Below are 23,707 nucleotides of genomic sequence, written 5' to 3'. Positions count from 1 at the left end.
TTGCCAATCACATTTTGATTTCAACACTTAATTACTGCTAGTCTAACACAGTGTCACAACTGCTAATGATGCTATGGAGCCTGGGTTTCTCCCTCAGTTCACTCCAGCAGACCTTGACCAGAGCTAACAGTGTCTTAAGTTCACATGGAAGCTGTTCTCTTTTTGCCTCAAGGCAAAAAAACGAGCTCAACTCAAGCTCTGGTGAATGTGTAATGAAGCCTATGCCCATGCCCATGAATTGCTATGAGGAACTGTCTGTTTTTATTTTTCCTCTGCTTAGTTCTACCACCAGACACAACATTAGAGAGTCAGATAGTCAGCAGGTGTTGGTTATGGAGGTTTATAGCACATTAACCATAACTAAACTGTACTGAAACAGAATCCTTGACAGTTACGAGAGATTGCAGACAGATTCACAGGACATCAAGCAAAATATATGTATATCAGAGCACGCGCTGAGCAGACACCACAGACAATCAGCGACATATTCGTTTAGCGCACATTATCACTTCATTACTTTTAATGATCAGCTCATGTTGAGGGGGGTTTAAAAGCCTTGATTATTTTGCAGTGTTTCCACAATCTGCATTTGTATTAGCACCTCATTTAAACTGAATAACCTTGATGAAAGACATACTGTGGAGAAAAACATTGCGCCAATCATATGCAAAAGCATGAATGGGACAGACATGCAATAAAAAGGAAAGGTTAGGATGACTATTTCCATGTCGCCAGAAAAACCAGACATATGAGAAAAAATAAATGTGATATTGACATACACTATATTTAAAAATGTCAGAGTTAAAAAGGAAAAGAACATGTATAATAAAGAGCTGATAATGAAAATAAATGCACTGATTTGGTTTATAAAAAGTTGTTGATGAACGAAAGTATCTATGCAGAGCACACTATTCTTAGCATATATTTTTCTTAGCATTCTTCTGGATAAGTTTATACTCCTCAGCATGTCAGATTTGTTAGAAGAACTCAATGTTGTACAGCCCTACTATGCTTAATATTCACATATTTAAGTTTTAATGAATAATTTATGTGTGTTGCATAACCCAAATCAAAGCACCTGTCTTTTGCTATAGCATGGACTGCAATCTGTGAAAATCACCAACTGCTAACATATTCACAACACTATGATATAGCTACTCAGTCTCAACTGAAGTCAGTGTATTTTAAATGTCCGTGGTATTACAGCGAGTCTCTAAAAGTGTTCTGCTGATAGACTCACAAAGTGACGCCTGCCGTGAGAAACAGCAGTCGCCCACTCACTGGGCTTCAGACCTGCTCTGCTTCTGACCCCACCAGTGCTTTACCATGTGACATGTCCCACAAAATGGCACTGAGAGGGAGACCCTGCCAGGCTGACATTTAAACCCCAGCATTGTACCCAGCTGTGACCCCGCACCACCATCCCTCACTGCCTGAGGGTGCTTGCTCTGTCTCTGTGTCTCTCTCTCGCTCTCTTTTCAAAACACACACACACACACACACACAAATGAGATGACACGCTGAGAGGAAAGCAAGACTAGACTAACATATGGCAATAGCTGATCATTCAAAACAGTAGACTGTTATAAACTGATCATTTAACTGCTTTGGATGGGACTGGTTTATGGGATACAAATTAGTTCACAGACTGTTAAGGAGTAACTAACTAAAGGTAGTGATATTACTAACATAATTCTTTTTGTAGCATGACAATAGTTTCATAAGTGTAACTATTTTAGTAATTTAGTAAATTTATCCAGGAAGCTGCAGTGTAACATAACCAAATACTACATGGTTGCTTTTAATGTCTGAACTGAGTGAATAATCAAAAAAACAAGGCTAAACAGTATCAGAAATGTAGCAATGGGTTGTAGTGGATCAATTCACTCTAAATGTTCAAAAATCATTCAGTGATTTGAATCCCTGTACTGTTATGCCCAGTTATGCAAGGTGTTAGGTGGATCTGATGTATTTATAATAAATTGAACTGCTCAAGTTTGATACTGTCACCCTAATTTAACTATTTAACTCATTTGCGACACTTAAGACTGTCACAGCAATGGCTGGTGAAAATTGAGCTTTGCCATTACATTTTAAAGTATATTAAAATACTATAGACAGCCGTTATTTTAAACTGTAATAATATTTCACAATATTACTGTTTTTAATGATATTTTTTCTGATCAAATAAATGCAGTCTTGAATGGTAGTACATATATATTGCCCCGCTACATTACTTCAATGTAGTTAGATACTTCTTGTTTCTATCTTGTAAGTGTAAATAACTACTTAGCTTGTCAGTAGTCAAACTACTTCAAATAACGACTGTAGCTTGCTTGGCAAGATACAGTTTCAAAGTAGCTTCCACAACATTGGTTTTAATTAAGCCAAGGTAAGGAATACAGTTAGCATGTTTCAGGAAAAAAAGCCATTATTCTGTTGGATACTTGAGGTTAGAATCAACAGAGAGACAGTCTGTTATTGATATAACATGAGGTAATGGTCTTTGTGTTTCAAGGAATAAAATGGTGCCATGAGAGCAATTTGTGGGAGTAATGTCTAATTTGAAGCATTTGTTGTCAGAGCAGCTCTAATGGCATGACAGCAGCAGCATTTACAGTACTTTTAATGTAACTTTAAAAGAACACAGAGTAAAAGCTGCAATTGTCATTAAACGACCGGCCTCTCATATATGTCACTGTCAGATGATGTGAAAAGAGTGCAGGGAAGGTCGAAATAGCTGGTTTGAATCCCATCAGCTTAAGGTTGATCTATCCATTACCTTTTAAAACAGAGAAAGAAAAGGGAGGTGTAATGAGGGATAGATGCAGGTGCCCACACGTTACTCACTATTCCCTTTCAACACTCATAAATGAAATAAAAAACCACCTCTCACACTGCTTTGGAAAATGCTTCAGTGGTTGATTGGTGGGGGGGAATGCCTGCACAGACCGCCATCAAACGCTCTTTCCCCGACCAAAAGGTCAGACCTTGGTAAAAGGTTGCCAGAGTCGCGAGTCTGCCTCTTTTTCCTTGCTTTCAACCATCCTCTGGAGCCCTTGCTCCAGTGAAAGAGGAGAGAGTGAGAATGAGGGAGAGGGAAGAGAGAGAGTCACTCTGTAGCGGCTGCTCCAATATGACATTTCACACAGGGATCCACCACAGCAACCACTGGCATTTAAGTTACTTTTAAAGCAGGCAGACCAGGTTCCTAACAGCATGGCTGTTGTTAGTAGCGGTTGATGTGCCCACTGAAATCTCTATCACAGGCAGCTCAGATGTCGGCACATTAGGTTGACTCTAAAAATGCAGCATAAACAAAGTTATAACATCCAGGCTTAGACACACACACACACTCACACACATTATCTGACAGGTTCACACGATCTGAACATTAAACACCACATTAGCACTCCGGCACCTCGTTAACACACAGCCTCTTTGCACAAGAAGTTAGGATGCCCTCCATCTGTTGAGAGTGTAGGTGTTTATGATGTCAGTTAGTGTTGCGAATAATAGCACTGCTAAGCTTTGAAGAAACAAGCAACAGGATCTTTGACCTCTTATTTACAACACTGATAAAAGATAAAACATGGCTTTAGAAAATCTTTTTGGCATGTTTTTTTTTTTTTTTTGGTTTGGTTTGATACAACAATAACCTCCCTTTATTAAAAGCTGTAAAGGTAAGACAGCAGTTGATCAATGTGGTTAAGAAATAATAAAAAGACCTTGAGTCTTTTTAAATTAAGAAAAAAAAATGCTTTTGGATAAAGATGATTGTAAAGGGTTCTTCGACATGCCAGAGTCTTTACATTCAAATGTTTAAAACATACGCAATAGGATGCACACATACTAAAAAAAGATATGCACTAAAAAGAGAGGACTTTCATCTCCAGACCATTGAAAGACCCTCGGAAAAAAGAAAAGAGGGAAAGAGAGGAAACAGGGTTAAGCTTTGAAGTTGTGTGTAGCACTCTTGGTATTTCAGTATCAATTTATTATCTGTGATTTCATTTCATTTGTGTTACTCACTCTTTCGCCTGCATTAGGAGAACAACATCATTTGCTTTGATGTCTAAGGCTGAAATATCCTGGCTCTGCAGTGGAGATGTAAAGAATCTCTGGACTGACTCACAAATCCAAATTATGTCCAGCCTGGCTCAAAGTGGACAGTGGGACATGTTAAAATCCACTCTGTAACAAAGTTCTTACAGAAACACATTATGAATTATGATTATGATATTTGTTTGCTCCAAACAACAACAAATCAGACACAATCATGACCTTAAAGGGATAGTTCACATAAAAGTTAAAATTCAGTCGTCATTTACTCACTCTCATGTTGTTCCAAACCTGGATGACTTTCTTTCTTCTGAAAATGTTTTTGTCCATATAATGAAACTCAATACAACACTGAACCTCACTGACTTTCATTATGCAGACAAAAACACAGATATTTCAAATCATATTTTTCAAAGAATCTTGCATACAAGTTTGGAACAACATGAGGGTGAGTAAATGATAACAACATTTTTGGGGTGAACTATCCCTTTAAAACAACACAAATTTTATGAAATTGACAATTTCCAGCAACCGGAATTCCATTCATAAACATGTCCAAAAATATTTTAGAAAATATAAAAATATGAAACACTAAAATATTTAGTGAAATTAAGATGTTATTCACTATTCTCTTTTTAAAATCACACAGACTGAAGAATAACACATCTGTGTTAGTTTATATGGCGCCTTTTTTTAGAAAACATTATTCCAAATTATCTTTAAGAAAAATAATGCCTTGCAAACCCCCATTGATCAAGACAAAGGCGACAGTAGTAAGAAAAAAGATATTTAAGTAGATAACCTTGGGAGTAACCAGACTCACCTGGGTAAGACCTCCTCCTCCTCAACCTGGTACTTAAATATGAACAAATAAACTTACAGGAAAACCTATGGTGCCAACAACAACTGTCAACAGTTTAAAAAATATATATATATCAAGAATTTCAAACTGAGTACAGCATCTGCCATTAATTCACATGCAAGCCAGGAAATAACCAGGTAAATATTGACACATTTCCCTTGCACAATGGAAGCTCACACAGACCTATTGTGCTGCTGTTTTTGACCTTCTGTAACTGAATCAATAATAATCTGATCATTCACCTGATTAGATTGAGGTGATCTTCACGGCAGGCTTTAATCTGTGCGGTTGTGATATCCCTCACGTAAAATGTACACAGCAAACTGATGTTCAATCTAACCACAACATTATAGTGTGGTATCGGCTGTGCAAAAGCTGAAAGCCACCATTAGGGATAAAGTGGATATTCATTTGTGCCACCATGCAGTGGACACGAAGGCCATATTTGCTGGCCTCCAGGATAACAAATATTTGTGTTGCCATGGTGATCCCTACTTTGTCTCTTCCTTTCTATCTGGCTGATTAACACCTTCAAGGTCATTTCTAATCAACATGGTGGAATGTATCAAATATTCCATTTATACAAATTGATGTACCGGTACATTTCAGTTCCTTCCACAGTTTCCATACACCTTCTATATAAATACAATGCTGAGTTTCAAATTCCAAGCAATAAAATGTTTTAGCATATTAATAACTTCTTATTATAATTTACGCTGAAATCATTACCAGCCCCAAATGCTTTGGGGACAAATAAGTGAAAAGACAAACCAAGTGTGAATGCCTTTGTATGGCTTGGTTTTCCTTTTTTTCTTTTTAATCCAGAGTCTCCTGACTGTCTAATATCTGACACACGTGCGACTCTGAGAAGCATCTTAATGAGTCGTGAGTGTGAACGGGGAGTTTTACAGAAACCACATTTACATTTCACAACAGAAACACCAATATATTCCTCCAAAGACTTCTCAAATGCTGCTGTAAAACCCCAGCTTACACACCAACTGTAGAGCTGTTACATTAACTGCTTCATAGAAGTATGAGGCATTTTTCAGGTTTCAATTTAAACCCTGAATTACAGTATTAGAAATAACGGTGATATTGCTCAAGACCAGAATGGACAGCTTTTGCATAACATTCAAATATTTTCAATAACACTGAGCTGAATTATAGCATAAATGCATTTTTAGTTGAATTTTTCTAGTTCACAATAGTTATACTTCATTAATTTTCATTCAGCTGAGTTTTATCTGCCAGACTGAAATGTGCATATTGTATTTGAGCATGTGTCACATATGTAATATGTAGTGTAACATTAGCAGGGCAAGGCAGACAAAGGTCTGAAAGAAGGGTTTGGTGAAAAGGCCTGCATCTGTGAACTTACTGGAGAAAGCCTCTTCTTGTTTCTACACCTGCAAGATGTGATTCGACAACAGATCCCTTCCTTGACATGTCACAGTATTATATGCTAATGTTTATTTCCACTGCATCAAATTCTATTCTCTTGTTGGGTTGGGGGAGGGAGAGATGGGGCGAGAGAGAGAGAGAGAGTCAATGCAGGGATGGAGAGAGTCTGGGAAGGTTCCTCGAGGTTTTGCTCACATACACATGAAAATACACATTAACACTCTCTTTGTCAAAGGTGATGTTTTGATGAAAAACTAGCATGCAGTTGTACTCTAAAAACTCATTTAAAACATTTGTCCCATTATGTTGTCTTTTTTATGCATTTACATATTTACTGTTATTAATGACAGATTTTTGTTGTTTCAGTTTATTTAGCACTGTCTCTTTTTTTCTCCATTTATAATTTTTTTTGCTATTATATGTATGGTTGAACTATTCATTGAACTACCTGCCATTGCCAAGCTCCCATTATACAATGAAAATTTGCATTTACATGGCCTACCTAGTTAGGCCTAAATTAAGGTGAAATAACTGAAAGTAAATAAGCAGACACGGTATACAAGCCTCTCACTAAAACTATTCTATGAAAACAAGCATGCAGACATGCTTAATTTTCTTCATAAAAAAAACTTTTTTTTTTAAAGTCTATGATACAAACATACAAAAAGACACACACACACACACACACACACACAGAGAGAGAGAGTGAGAAGTTGAGATTCCTGACTGTCATATATGATTTTCTGCTCCTTCCAGCATTATCTGTTGAAGTGGTGTTTAGAGAATTGAACTGCTAATGGCTGCATCCATGCATAAACACCCTGAAATAATTCCTGGACCAATTTATTCACCAACTCAGTCAGATGTACCGTTTGACAGGATCTGCCTCTTGCTAATTTGAGAATAACATAGCCAACAGCAGTGGCACATTCATACACAACCTTCCCACTACCTGCTCCGGGCATCAGGGGCGTCGTAAATCTCTAACCAATAGGGGGCAGTTGCAGCCTAATGGTCAGAGAGTCAGGCTTGTAACCCGAAGGTTGTGGGTTCGATTCTCAGTACCAGCAGGGAATGACTGAGGTACCCTTAATGCCCTAAATGAAGAGAACAAATGTATGGGGTACCAACTTACCATACTTGGCCTTCACCTCATGTCACACACTCCATGCTTCCAAACTTTTCTTCCAGCACTTTAGAGTTAATCATACTACCACTTTTTTCCTTCAAAATACTTACTGACCTTCCCCAATCATCAACAATTTCCTGACGAGTGTGTCTAATTGTGAATGGTGCGTCTGATGGCGAAGAAGCCTGGAGAATCTCCACTGCTCAGAAAAAAACAACTCTGACCCGTCTGATAGCAATAATTATAGGCCAGTCTCTCTCAGTCTCTATTCTTGTCATGGGCTCTGAAACATGTTAATTCTAGTAAATGTCAACCTTTCTCACCTAAAGCAACCTGCTTTGTGTTTTCTTTTCTATTTCAAATGACCTAGTATCATACACAAAGATCAGATTTTTCTGATTATAAAATAATTACCTAGTTCTGGCATGGAACTCTAGATGGTGCAGGCTGATAGGTCGAACTCATTTTGTAGCGTTCAAGTCAGTATCTACATAGCACAGCTGATTGGTTGTTGTTGCTTCAGTGGCCAATGAGCTGCGGCTCAACATTCAAACAAATACCAGTAGTGTTGCTGGTAGCAGTATGCAGCACACTCTGCAGTATGCAGAAACCCTCCACCTGCCCCAGCTCCACCTGCATAGATCTGCGATGGGGGTTAAATCATTTATGTTACAAGTTCAGCAGCAGCAGCAGCATGTCTTACATGCTCACAGCAATGTCTGTGAATGTATTGGCAGCAGCAAGTCTCTATTCTGCCAAGAACAAATACATTAACAGTGCCATATCCATATTTATAAATTATATTTATTTATTTAATGATTCATTTATATATTTTTTAATTAACTTAATGTTAAAAATGAGTTAGTATATGTACTGATTAATAAAAGCTGTAAAAATATTGTTCATTCTTAATTCATGTTAGCTAATGTTAACAAATTGAAGTGTTACCGCAATAATATTATCTTGAGGCTTTTGGGCAGACAAAACGCATTGTTGGTTTTGGGTGAAGGCAGACGGTTCTTTTTAAAGCTCTCCTCACCTCTCTACACCTGGACGTCTCCCACACTTCCCATCAACTGCTAGGCAAAGACTGACTTAACGATAGGCCTGTGCAGCTGACACAGTGTGTCAGGGATTTAGTCACTATGGAAACCCCTATCATAGCTGACGTGGGGTGGCAGAGTCACCGTCACTATGACAACCGGGCCAACTGACATACAGGTGGTCAGGGGGCGGGTGATATCACCAGGTGTTGTGTGCCCCCCACTCCCCCACCCCGTGACCTCTGGCAGTGATAGAAGGCGGAAAAAAGGTCAGGCTTTTCCTTTTGCCTTTTATGAGCTATGTATAACTCTTTCACATATCCCAGTCCTATTCCTCTCCCTATTTCCCGTTCCCTTTTATTTTTCATCCTTTGTGCATGGCCCTGTGTTTCTTCATCCCTTAAACACCCTTCCACTCTCTCTTCCCCTCTCTCTCTCTTTCTGCCTCTCTTTCTTTCTCTGTCTTTTAATCAAGGAAGGAGCTAAAAAGAGGTTCATCTTTTAACAGGGAGAAAGATATGATATACTGGCCAGCAAATGAGTTCATTAAAACATTAATCAACACATTTATCAACTATCAACTAAAAAAAAAAAAAAAAAGAAATCTTCCCTTTCCCTTCTTCCAGCTCACACTTTTTTGTCTCTCTCACTCTGCTCTCTACCAGATTTCACACATATCCGATATATATTTCTCTGAAATAACACTCTAATGCAGTAGTTCTCAACCTTTTTTGGGCCAGCGTCCCCCTACCCATTATCTAGGTCACTCCCTAGATACCCCCCCACCCCACTACCATTCAAATGTTTGGGGGCAGTAGAATTCTTTTTTAAAGGGGTCATATAATGGTAGCCTACATGCACTTTTACAAGTTGATTGTACTGAAATGTGTGTTGGCAGTGCCTGTACACAACCATCATAAAATGATAAAAATCCATCCAGTGTTTTTTTTTAAATCTTCTTATATGTTTCCTCCCATCTCAAATCAAGCTGTTCGATTTTGTGACGTCACAAAATCGACGCCCCTCCCACGATGGTTGATTGACAGCAGCGTTTCAACACAGACCCGCCCTCGTGAGCGAGCTGTCAATCATAGCACGCGCCGACGCGCGTTCATTGTTGATAGCTGGAGCACTGAGTAGAATGGCGTCGGTCTAAGAGATTGTGGTGTTCTGTTCTTGGGTGTAATAAGGAACACAGCATCATATTGATGACAGTGGCTGAGTTTGTTTTCGAAAGGAATATTCCCCACGATCAACGTCAATGCTTTCATGTTTGCGCGAATCATTTCATCAGACTGCTTTACAAACGAGGATCAGTAAAAAGCTGGTTATTTGCTAAGAAGCTGCTCCTGAAAAAAAGATAAGTACCAACTATTCGTGTTCCTGCTGCACCTCCAGAAGAACTGAAGTGAGTGTAACGTTTTATTGACCTTTATATTAATCTTTGCAAATTGCTTGCACACTTCACGATGAATGCGGCTATTTTTACACTCAGGGTACATATGGCATGTTTTCTATGTACGACGTTATCAATATAATTCATAATCCCACGTTTATAATGAACGACGCGTTATGGTTATTATTGTGTTATTGTGTTACAAACGGTGTAAGCAGCACAGAACAGAGGGGCGGGGTGAGCAAAGCTCATTATCATTTAAAGACCCATGCACTGAAACGGCGTGCTGAAAACAGAGCTGTTTTTGACCAGGTAAAATGAGTGTTTTCTTACAATACTAATGAGAATTTTTAATTAAAGTATATTACAAACTTTTAATTTAGATCCTAAAGAATCATATTAGCTTGTACAAAAATGACATTATATGACCCCTTTAAAATAAACTGAAGGTAATACTTTCATTGAGCAAGGATGCAATACATTGATTCAACAATAAGTGTAATAATTTGATTTACAAAGTTTAAGGGTCAGATTTACTAACAGTTTGCGCCAGCGAAAACCCTCTTTTGGTGTTAAAAAACTACTGTCAGGATTTACTAAAGACACAGAGAAAAATTAGCAAGTTATTTTTTGCGGCTGACCTTATATCATTTGCATTTGTAGGAGTTTCTCTTTCAGATGCAAAACTTATGGGAGGTGAGTATTTAAATGAATCATGATTTACTAAGGTTTGCGCTCGTCAATTTACGGGGATTTGTGCTGTTATTTACCGCCCCAAAAAAGCAAGTTCTTAAACCAGACGCTAATTTGTGCTGCTCTTGGTAGATTGTGTTGGTCATTATGGAAATGATCCAGCTGTGTCTGTGTTCTTTGATTTGCGCGTCGTTAGTAGATCACGTGCAGAACTTTCCACGTGAACTTTTTTGGAATTGCGCTCTCATGCTAATTTGCCCTGTTTAGTAAATCTGGCCAAGCCATAGTATTGTTTATGCTTTTCAGTGATATAGCCTTTGGCAATGTTGAGGTCTCTTTGAATTTCTATCTGACATACCCTGTTGCTCCAAAGGTTAGAGAGACTTGTAACATAATCCTGTTTAAATACCCATAGTGGAACCAATTGAAAAGACATTTCAGTTGGTTCTTCCTTAACTGGAACTCTATACTGTGATTTTACCTCTAAATATTTGGTGAATGTTTTTAATTGGCTTTCAGTTAAAATATTTATATTTATATTTGTAGAAAATATCCTGTTTATGAAGAACATGTAGAATCCCTAGTTTAGTGCTGTCCTAATTTACTTTAAGTAATGAGTCCATGCCGTTTCAAATCTTGCTTTTTTGGATGTTAGTAAGTGTGGATATGCTCTCTGTCACATTTTGTAAATGTGCAAAATGTGCAATAACATTTTTGAAAAGACAGTAAAGATATTTATAATGCTAAACATTTCTATTTTAAATAATTTAAAGGAATTCACATTTCTATTTTCCATTTCATATTTCTATTTAAATCTTTATGTTCACCAAAAAATTCTAATAAAAACAAACACCACACATTCCACATTTCTATAAGCAGCACAACCATTTTCAGCTGATAGGCCTAATATTAAGAAGAAATGAAAAGCACCAAATCAGCATGAGTTCTGAAGGATCATGCGACTGAAGATTGGACAGAAGATTTTAAAAAACACTTTTAAAATACATTCAAATAGAAAACAGTTTGTTGAAATTGTAGTGATATTTCTCAATATTAATGTTTTTACTGTGGATTTTTTTTTATCAGTCGTAGTGAGAAAGATACTTCTTTCAAACAACACTTTTGGTGTATATTATATATTTTTATTTATAATAGGCCTATATATTCTGATGTATATTATTATTACTATTATTCAACTATATAATTTAAAAAGAATGCCACATAACAGATTTGATTTGACTGGACAGTTAAAATATTAGTTTCCCAAGGAGCAAAAAAAAGCATTTGAAAAGAAATTATGTGTTAAACATATTAAAATTTTGGCATTTAAACTTTGATTACGTAGATTATCACAAACTGCCTCAAACAAGAAGCATTCAAATAAATTTTTTCAACCGAAAAACAAGAAAAAGAAAAAAGCATATCGTTTTGTATTGTGTCTGAATGCAAGACTACAGCTGCGCTACAGAAAGCAAATAGTCATTGTTATGGAAATGATACACCATCGATTTTAGTTGCATTGGTGTAAACCGGCAGGTTACTCTCTTCTGTCTACAAAGAAAGAGAACGGTGCGTCACATCGCGTCAAAAGCACCTATTATAATCAGTGATTCTGTCTACACCGGATGTGTGCCAAGTCATCGACAGTAAACAGATGCTATGTACTAAGTCTGAGGCACTTGATGTGTCCAAGGATGCACCGGTGTAGACACTGTGTTAGTATGTTGAAGACCATTTTCTTTTACAAGTAGATAAAAAGAGTTTCATCTCGTAAATCTTTGGCATATACGCGCCTTAAACAAACGCCCCTCAAGAAGACCCTAAACACCCGCTTCCGTAGAGAAACGTTAAATGCCTCCTTGTCTCTCTTGTCTTGGCTTAGTGCAATCATAAAAAAAAAAAACCTAGGTACAAATATCAAAACAACAGAGCTCCACATGCAGGAGCTATATATGACATTCAGAAATCACATTAAAAAAAAATCATGCCTTCATTTTAAATGTTGCATGTGCCCACATGGATGCATGACCAGTGGAAGGCCTATCGATCCTCCCTCCTTATCTCTCTGACATTTACTTACCTCAGACTACATCTACCACAGTCACATCCACCACTGGCATATCAGACCTCTTGCTAAGCATTTATGTCATTACTTTAGCAGACGGATACAGAGAGAGATTTCAGTCATGCGTGAGGTAAGAAGAATCCTATGATTTGATTGGCCCCCATGGGAAGGCTTTTTTCTTTTCTTTTCTTTTCTTTTCTTTTCTTTTCTTTTCTTTTCTTTTCTTTTCTTTTCTTTTCTTTTCTTTTCCCCAGATCCGTTGTGCAACTTTATGATCTTCTTTATCCTTTTTTCTCTCCTGCTATACAGTATGTACATTTATATTTTTCTCCTATGTTTTTCATTACATGTGTCAATCCACCTACTCACACACACACTTCTGCCCGGTGAAACTCACACAGACATATGCACAGCTCTGCATGGCTTTTTCTTTTATTTTATTCAGCGCTATCTGATCACATTTTCACACAGCTCAGATAATTCTTCTTTCCCTTCCTGCTGAGAGTCTTGCGCCCCCGCCAACCCCTGCAGAGCAGTCGTGATTAAGGCTAATTACCAACAAAACGGGCCAACATGACAAACTTTAGACAGTGGCCCTGCACCCATACAGCACGGTGAAAATGACTGTCAGTGTGTGAGCAGAAAGAATGCAATTCCTCGGTGTTATCTTCAGTGCGCTGTAATGAGAGCTCTGGGATCAAATAGTTACTAACACTTCACTACAAACATCCTTGTTGTTAAAATTTGATTTAAAAAAAAAGTGTCAATTTGGATGTCAAATATGAGCTGCAGCTCAATCTCACTGTTAATTACTATTCATTTCTATAAACAACATGATATGTTTTCAGCCAGCGCTGCAAAATTATACACTCATGAACAGTTTGCAAACAAGTTCTCAAATAAGCTCACACCAGTAAAACATAAAAGCCGTTTCATGACCCTGTCAATTTCAAATAATAATGTCGATGACAATCTTTTTTACTACCAACCCAGCAGTTACAGTGGATGAAAAGATAATAGATGAGTTGGAAGAAGCGCAGCTTGTTTTGCGATGTATTCTCCTCTTTGCTTGTTTGTGGCACACATACTGAGGTCTTATGGTCACATTTTCTATTGGAAAGCTCATTTAGACCAGGTTCATAAAGGCTGCCGGCACATCAATACCCTACTTGATTACATTCTCACCTCCGCTGAGAGGCCTCGATGAATATTTATCAATGTGGATGCACACGCACCCTCCCCTTTCATCACATCCGTCCACCGCCCCTCAAAACCTTCTTCACTTAATTTCTTTATGAATATTAAAGGCTGCATTATGTCAGCTCACAGACTGACAGCACTTGAGCTAATCCTGTTATTGTCTTAGCGAGATGGCTGCATCTCTTGCTTAATGTGTCAAAAAACATGCATCCCTTTATTTATTTCTTTTTTCACCCTCTTTCTATTGTTGTGTTTGTCTTTTGTTGGCATGGAGACAACCCTAAGTGGATCGGAAAACAATTTGTGGAGGTGGAAGGATGGGTTATCAAAGTGCTGCTTTCAATAGGAATATGCTTGACGTTAATTCTTGGCAAACAATCAATGTCTGGGTTTTCATGTAATGGGAGCGTCAGAAAACAGCACAGGGAAGGAGACTTGAAAATTAAAAACATCTATCTCAGTGATTGTCCAAAGGCACACAAAAAAACAAGAAAACGCTCACGTTTGATGCCACAAGCATGCAATTCATCGGAAATTCAACAACATATTCCAACAAAGTATGTTTAAATTGCTTCATGCAAATCACTATCATGTGCTGTTAATAATTATAATACAACATTCTGCTTTTTTAACATACAAAACTGTCTGTTATGCTACTTAATGTTGCAAAATGGTATTTACATTTACATTACATTTACATTTATTCATTTAGCAGACGCTTTTATCCAAAGCGACTTACAAATGAGAACATTCTATATTTGAACATAACAAATATAACAATATTTGTTATATTCTTTTCATTTCTTATCATAAACACACTAGTTTTTAGTACAAATTGTTTTACCATTTACCTAGCTTGTTTCCTAGTCTAGCTTTAATAAAATTAAAAGGTGGATACTTAACGATTTCATTTCTCGCACTACACTGACCTACAGTGTTGTAATTTTTTTAAGATAAAAATTTAAGATAAAACAAAAGCAATCCCACAGTATATGTTTGATAATTTACAAACATAAGGATTCTCTTTAACATTCTCTGAAAACTCAGAGTGTGTGACACATTATCAGTTTGCAACAACCTTATTCAAACATTAACCATTAAAATACATTAAAACTGTAGTTCAACAATCTTCAGCCGAAAGATCATGGTTGTTGAACAAAAACAGTTCGGCAGCCAAAAGAGTCCTAAACAGATTGATAATTTAATTGCTGGAAAATGTATGTTTTTATATATCAGGTGAAATGTGTATTCATTTTATGCAACAAAAAAGTTTCACCACTGACATTGGCTTGATAAATGTTAATTCACTGAAATCACAGCATGATATGATCTTAAATATGTCTAGTCTTCATAATGCTTTCTGCCAGTGGTCTATCGGGCGATGTTGCATCAATGTGGTTGTTAAGCTGAATGAGCCGCTATAGATCTACCACCAAAACAACACAGACTTAAGGGCAGGTAGTCAGTGGGATTGAGAATGAGATCAAATGTTCCAGCATAAGAGCAGTCTCATTTGCTCATTTTTCCCTTTAATCTGAGAACAATGCAAGGATATCCTCTCTGATTATTATCCTAAACAAGTTTTACCATTTTCCCCTTTGGTATATCCCGGTATGGTATTGTTTATGTTATAACTGGTTTTATGTTTCGTGCAGAACAGCACTTTTAATAATTTCAGTTTAAAGTAACCAGTGAAATTGCCAAATGTCTGCCTGTTAGGCAATAGTCTCTAAACATCTCTGTCCATGTATTTGATTGAGATAACTAATAACCATCTGTCCCTCCATCCTCTCCTCTCTCTCTCTCTCTCTGTTGTGTGGTCGTTTTGATTGACAGAGTATATTTGGCATGTTGCCTCTGCAACAGACAGCGAATTGAAAAAGTGACAGAGAGAGCCGCTTAGCTCTATTTAATGGCAATCACAAACAAATACACACATACGTGCTCAAACACACACACACACACACACACACACACACACACACACACACACACACACACACACACACACACACACACACGCATATAATAATCACTAAAGTTTTAAGGATGCTCTTTTAATATTAGGAAAATTTAGGAAGGACTATTAAAATTGGGTCAGAAAAGAAATGCCTGATTCAGCTTTTGGAGTTTTATCTGAACTAATAATTCACAGGAATTGAGCAAGCTAACAAAAGACTACCAAAAATGCTACAGTAAAACTATGCATTTTGAGTATTTTCTGAAAGAACTTTGGGAAAAACATAAATGCCATGACATATATATATCTTATATAATAAAAAGAAATATATATATATATATGGTAACCATTTAGTACCACAAGAGATTTTGCTTCAGATGCCGTTCACAAAAATCTTATAGTGAGCCAACTGCAATGATAACAGGACTTCAATCCTGGTATTGAACCTTTCATGTGGGAGGTAAGGCTTTTTTCTATTAGTTGACTGCTAGTCATTAGTGCTATGAGTTTTGTTGTATTTAGCCTTTGACGGGCTTTTCACATTTGAAATAGTGTGTCATTCTAAACCCCGGGAAAACAGAACCCTAGGTTATCTTGTTTCAAATAGGGCTGTGCAATATGGACAAAATAATCATATTGTGATTTTTTTTAAATGAATATTTGCAATTGCGATTTTATTTTGCAATTTTGACAATTGTTTTTGCTTTTTCAAGCATGCTACATTCTAAATGTATTCAGTGCACAAGAAGTGCATAACAAAACATTTCACAATGAAATAACATGTAATAAACTGTCTTTAAAACAGACAACATAAAATAAATCAAGGTTTACTAACCTAAATTCCAGTCATAACAATAAATAAACTTCAAAATTGTTTTTCAGTGCACACATTTCACAATGAAATATAATTACTGAACAGTGTACAGTTATTATTACTGCTTGATAAACTAAACTGTAAATTGTATCTTTAAAACAGACAACATAAAATAAATTAAGATTAACTAACCTAAACTCCAATCATGACAATACATAAATTATATCTTTAAAACAGACAACATAAAATAAATTAAGATTAACTAACCTAAACTCCAGTCATAACAATAAATAAAAACTAACAGAAATCAAAACCAAAAAATAGATTGCTATATAATGGACCGCTAAACTCATGGCGTAGCATTTCACTTCAACGGCCGCCATACATTTATCATTCATTTCAGGAATAGCAACTCGTGTGAAATGAGTGCGAGATAGCAGGTATCTTTTGTCAAGTGTTTGTATTAGTCTTTGGAAGCCGTTTTTACTGACGATGTATGCAGGCACCATGTCTTTGCATATATGATATTGCGTCTGTAATTTCTTTGTGCCGTTTTGATCCGAATTCTCATAAGGCGTGACACTTGTAAATGCTTGAAAGGTCGGTTCATGCTGGCTTTGAGGTGTGCTTTAGTTAGTTTCGATGGTCTTTGTCAACATGCATTGATCATACAGTTTTTTATGACGTTGTTTTAAGTGTTGGAACAGGTTTGTAGTATTGCCCTGTTTCATTGTAATAATTATTTCACAGGTCTTGCAAATTACCTTGTTCTGTGACACATCCTCTCTCCTGAATTAAAAATACTCCCAAACGACTTATGTTGAATTTCTCTTTTGCACCAAATAATTTTTATTCTGACCTGCATCATGTTTTATGTTCTTTCCTCCCATTCGCCTATTCTGTTCTCCCGCTCAGCTTCGTCGTAATTTGCGCGGTACGCTGAGTGAGCTCTGATTGGTTAACATCTTAAACATGTGCACAAGAACGTTGCAGTATTCTGAATTAAAATTTACATAAATTAATAAATAAAATCGCAGCCTTATGCGTTTAGAAATCGCATGTGCTCAAATCGCGATTGTTTTGCGATTGCGATTAATTGCACAGACCTAGTTTCAAGATACCTGGTGTTCAGTGAAAAAGAGACCGTCACCATTTGACATTTTCCCCCTCCAACACTGAAACTTCTGTTTATATACAACACTTCAATCATGACAACTGTGTTTGGCATGGTAATGGATAATGTTGATATGTTTGGTCTTTGGTCTAGATCTGCTACACTGCTGCTGATAATTGCTGCAGCAGAGCAAGTACGGGACTTGCTACTGCCAATACATACACGACACGCTGCTGTGAGTAAGAAAGACATGCTGCTGCTGTACAATGTAGCGTACATGAATTACCCATGGGGAAGGTGGAGGGTTTCTGAAAGCGCACTGCAACAGCAAATGCTGACCAAGCTCATTGGCTACTGATACAGCAGGAACCAATTAGCTGTGCCCCATAGAGAATGATGTGATTGCAAGCCGATTGAGTTAAGGACCTATCAGCCAGCACCATCTAAAGTTTTGTGACAGAATTTTGCATTTCTGTGACTGCCCAAGGCATGTAAATATGAACTACATGATTGGTTGTCTGTTTGCTAAGTATCTAGCCGTAACATTCTAACAACACATTGTTTAAAGGAATAGTTCACCCAAAAATTAAAATTCTGTCATCATTTATTGACCCTCAAGTTGTTTCAAACCTGTATAAATTTCTTTTTTCTGCTAAATGGAAAGTCCACGAGAGAAGTCGAAGTCAATGGCTACCGTCAACTGTTTGGTTACCCACATTCTTCAAAATACCTTTTGTGTTCAGCAGAAGAGAGGAATTCATAAAAAGTTGAGGGTGAGTAAATGATGACAGAATATATTTTTTGGGTGACCTGTCCCTTTAACACTGCACACATTTGACACAGCAATGTGAGGTTGCGGTGCAAAACCTGCTCCAGAGTTTCATAACTATAGATTAAAAAAAAAAAAAAAGCTCCCGGGTTTAGAACAACGATACCCCGGCGTTAAGCGCAGTGTGAAAAGCCCTTAATTGTACTTGGCCACCACAAATGTTCAACTAGCACTGCAAAAGACATTTGCATAAACAGCATAAGGTCTCAGATCCATGATTTGAAATTAATGCTGGTGGCGCTAGTAGACATTTCATTCTAGAGTTCGATATAAACATCATCTATAAAAGAATGCTAAGTTAAGGGACAGATTTTGTGAATAAAATACATTCAATAAGGGGTTGCACTCTGGGAAAGGAGGATGTCATCATTGGTGAGGGAGGAATAGGGGAGAGAAAGCAGACTCCTTTCCTCTGACTTACATCACTCAGTCCAGCCTCAAGAATCTGCAGACCACTCTCCTTCTCCAGCTGTCCTTTCTGCTCAACTGTTAAAGAGAAAAAAAAGGGCCTGAGTGAGAGCACATCAGAGGATATAGCATGTCATCAGTGCTGAGGTGAAGATGTGTGTGTGTGACAAAAATGTTTGGGCTCATCTGAATGAGTATTGGGGTGCCTGCTGCACATTTTTTTTTTTTTTTTAAATCGAAATACTAAAATATATTTGAATCAATATAAAGCCATTTGAACCAGGATATTAAACATAAATATCCGCAAGCAACAATCAACGGGGTCAGATGATGAGAAAAAATGGCGAGAGGGTGTATACAATGTTTTTCAGGATTATTAGCACTGAGAAAGGATTTTAGTATGTTTGGGAACTTTAGTATGTATCTTCAGGGAAACCAACACAGTCAAAAAGTACACCAAGAAAACAACAGATGTCAGTCTGAAACCTGCAAGTATAAACATTTAACCTACAGGGTGAATCTGGGACCAGTAGGGAAAAAGAACATTGTGTGGATGCAAAAACCAAATGACTGAGTTTGCTATGGATGTTGTCATATCTTCAGCTGATGGATCAAAATTCTGGAGCTTTATTCAGCATTTGACACTTTCAGAAGTTCAGACCATGGAAGAGCTTTAGCATTAAATAAAAAGTCCAAAAATATGATAAAAAAAGAGGACTCATTTGCTGGTAACAATTTGTAACTAAGCAGTCTTGCAGAGGATCAGGGATACTTTTCTTTGATTACGTCTCAGAAGGCTAAAATCAACTAGTATCAATTTCAATAATGTTGTGACATGTTTAATCTTTCAACACATATATGAGGTTATCCATTGTTTTGGCATTTTAAGAGCCACATCTGCTCTGACATGACAGAAAAAGTAAAGCATGATACGTTAAATATCAACCCTTTTGACATTTTGCTGTCAGCAATGTTAGTTTGCTTACAGCCCCAACCAAGCAATTCATGTGATACTTAAAGGGATAGTTCACCCAACAATGAAAATTCTGTCATTATTTACTCACCCTTAATTGTTCCAAACTTTTATGAATTTCTTTCTTCTGTTGAACACAAAAGAACATATTTTGAAGAATGTCAGTAACCAAACAGTTGATGTGCTCCATTGACTTCCATAGTATGGAAAAAAACATGGAAGTCAATGGGCCCCATCAACTGTTTGGTTACCCACATTCATCAAAATATCTTTGTTTGTGTTCAGCAGAAGAAATAAATTCATACAGGTTTGGAAAAACTTGTGTCACGTTTAGATTCCAAAAATGATGATGAAGGCAAGTTAACAGTTTCAAAATAGTAATAAGGTTTATTAACAGAAGCGATAACTCGAGGCAGAGTGCAGAAGAAACACCAACAATGTCGGACAAAGACAGAAAGGAAATGAGGAACTTAAATACTCAATGATATTGAACTCAATAATGATCAGCTGTGATAATAAAATGAATATCCATGGTAATAGATGACTGGAGGGATTCGTCAGTCACTAACGTAACTCGGAGTGACCGAACGAAAGGGAACGTTACATCTCCCTGCCACTTCCGCTGTACCGCTGGAACCACCTGAGTTCAGTCTCGGCTCCTCAGCAGGAAAACATAACTGCATGTTGCCAGCGTACTTCCTTATTTACCCACGAGGAAAAGGCGGAGTTACGCTATGCAAATTCCGCAGACCCATGGCATTTCATTGCCATTGGCTCATTTTGTAATACTCGAAGGTGATAGGCTTTATAAGCGAAACCCCATTCATCAGTCACTGATGTAACTCGGAGTGACTGAAGGAAAGTGAACTAGAAGGAAACAGGAAACGTCTCGGTTACATATGGTAACCCTTGTTCCCTGAGGGAGGGAACGGAGACGTACTTCGTGGTGACCGTAGAATAGGAATCTCGCTAGAGAGGCCAATCTACTTCGAGTGAAACTAAAACAAGCCAATACACATTGGCGTGCAATCATTTGCATCAGCTGTGCAGCCTCGCAGAGCTGGTATAATAAGCAGCTGGTGATGATTGCACTTCAGTTTTTTGCTGAGGAGCCTGAAAAGCTGGTCGCCCCGGCGGGCAGCAGCAGATGTGGCGACGGGACGTATGTCTCCGTTCCCTACCTCAGGGAACGAGGGTTACCATATGTAACCGAGATGTTCCCTATCGTCCGGTCACTATGACGTACGTCGTGGTGACCGACGAATAGGAATCCCTACCAGAGCGCCACAGCTGCTGCACCCCATTGAGGGCCCTGTGTAAGCCTCCACAACTTCTTGCCTGGAAGGACAATAGGAGAGGGCTTACACCGAGAGTATCCGTCATTGTTGTTCCGTGATAACCCATACAGTGAGATTATTGGATAACACTGGGAAAGCGTGCCCGATCTGAGGGAGAGGAACGCTGCGGGAGCCACATTCTTAAAGAGAGTTATGTGGGAATACACATATGGACTAACCCAAGGGTTGTACTGCATATGAATAGTGGGTGACTTAGCCCAAGGGAAAAACACGGGTTTCTGTTAGGAGCAGCCGTGGAGAATATACACACATGGGATCTCCGTAGGGACAACCATGTGGGACCCAGCCTAGACCCGGTTCTCAAGGATTCAGAGGATAAAGGCCTGGCACCGGACGCTCCGCCATGTCCGGGCCAAGGGTGTTGGAGGACTCAACAGGTTTGACTCTGGAGCAATAAGTATGCACAGTAGGGTGCAGCAAGCCGACAGAGCCGGTACTCACAGTGCTTCTACCCGTTTAGGGTGAGAACATGGGAGAACATGGGCTCTACACGTAGGCTATAGTATCTAGCGAACGTGTTAGGTGTCGCCCAGCCCGCAGCTCTACAGATATCTGTTAGTGAGGAGCCACGTGCCAGCGCCCAGGAGGATCCAACGCCTCTCGTGGACTGTGCATGCAACCTGAGCGGGCAGGGCACGCCTTGAGCTTGGTAAGCCAAGGCGATGGCATCCACTATCCAGTGGGCCATCCTCTGCTTGGAGACAGCCTTTCCCTTCTGCTGGCCTCCGTAACAGACAAAGAGCTGGTCTGAGGTCCTGACACTTTGAGTTCTGTCCACGTACATACGCAGAGTGCGAACGGGACAGAGCAAAGCCTGGGCTGGGTCTGCCTCCTCCAGGGGCAGCGCTTGCAGGTTCATGACCTGATCTCTAAAGGGAGTGGTAGGAACCTTGGGCACATAGGGTGCCCCGTCTCTGAGTCAGAAGATCCTTCCTCAGAGGAATGGGCCAGGGAGGGACTGTCACGAGGAGCATGAGTTCTGGGAACCAAGTCCGGGTGGGCCAATAGGGAGCCACCAGAAGGACCTGCTCCTCGTCCTCCCTGATTTTGCACAGGGTCTGTGCAAGTAGGCTCACTGGGGAAATGCATATTTGCGGAGGCCCTGGGGCCAGCTGTGTGCCAGTGCGTCCGTGCCGACTGTTCCCTCGGTCAGGGAGTAAAACAACTGGCAGTGGGAGGTCTCTGAGGAGGCAAACAGGTCTACCTGAGCCTCCCCGAACTCTCTCCAGATCAGCTGAACTGCCTGGGGGTGGAGTCGCCATTCTCCCAGGAGCACAGCTCGTGACAGCTCGTCGGCCACACGGTTGAGCACACCGGGGACATACATGGCTCGAAGCAACCTCAGATGCTTCTGACTCCAGAGGAGGAGATGGCGGGCGAGTTGCGACATGCGACGGGAGCGTAGACCTCCTTGACGGTTGATGTACGCAATGGTCGCAGTGTTGTCCGTACGGACCAGCACGTCTCTGCCCTGTAGCGGCCTCTTTAAGCGGCTCAGAGCGAGACGTACTGCTAGCAACTCAAGGCAGTTGATGTGCCAATGCAGTTGGGGGCCCGTCCACACCCCTGACACTGCATGCCCATTGTACGTGGCACCCCAGCCGGGGGTAGAGGCATCTGTGAATACCACAGCATGCCTGGACACCTGTTCCAAGGGGACTCCTGCCTGAAGGAACGAGGGGTCTGACCACGGGCTGAAGGTCTGGCGGCACGCTGGTGTGATTGTCACCCGGTGAGTGCCTTTGATGCCACGCCCATCTAGGGACTCGGCCGTGAAGCCAGTGCTGAAGCGGTCTCATATGGAGCAGCCCGAGCGGAGTTACCACTGCTGCTGCTGCCATATGCCCCAGGAGCCACTGAAAGAATTTCAGTGGGACCGCCGCCCTGCCTTTGAACGTGTTTAAGCAGTTCAGCACCGACTGAGCGCGTTGCTCTGTGAGGCGCGCTGTCTGTGCGACCGAATCCAACTCCATACCGAGAAAAGAGATCCTCTGCACGGGGGCGAGTTTGCTCTTTTCCCAGTTGACCTGAAGGCCCAGCTGGCTGAGGTGCATGAGCACGAGGTCCCTGTGTTCGCATAACTGATCTCAAGATGATCTCATGGGAACAAGGGCCCCAACCGTGACTTTCGTGAAGACACGGGGAGACAGGGACAGTCCGAAGGGCAGGACCTTGAACTGATATGCTCGACCCTCGAACGCAAAGCGCAGAAACGTCCTGTGTCGAGGAAGAATCGAGACATGAAAGTACGCGTCCTTCAGGTCGATTGCTGCAAACCAATCTTGGGGACGGATGCATTCGAAAATGCGTTTATGCGTGAGCATTTTGAACGGTGGCTTGTGAAGGCTCCGATTCAAAACACGCAGGTCCAAGATCGGTCGTAACCCACTACCTTTC

General features: G+C 39.5%; 1 protein-coding gene across 2 annotated transcripts in view; it reads right to left on the bottom strand.

The window, feature by feature from the left end:
- Window positions 1–23,707, bottom strand: part of ptprn2 (protein tyrosine phosphatase receptor type N2) — a 278,997-nt gene that overhangs the window by 56,087 nt on the left and 199,203 nt on the right. For both annotated transcript variants that reach the window (XM_079865630.1, XM_079865631.1), the window contains one exon: window positions 18,993–19,057. In XM_079865630.1, coding sequence (XP_079721756.1) covers window positions 18,993–19,057 — 65 coding nt within the window. The remainder of the gene's footprint in view (window positions 1–18,992; window positions 19,058–23,707) is intronic.

Source organism: Squalius cephalus (assembly GCF_949319135.1).
Source record: "Squalius cephalus genome assembly, chromosome: 3".
Lineage (NCBI taxonomy): Eukaryota > Metazoa > Chordata > Actinopteri > Cypriniformes > Leuciscidae > Squalius > Squalius cephalus.
This window is presented reverse-complemented; position numbering and strand designations above follow the sequence as displayed.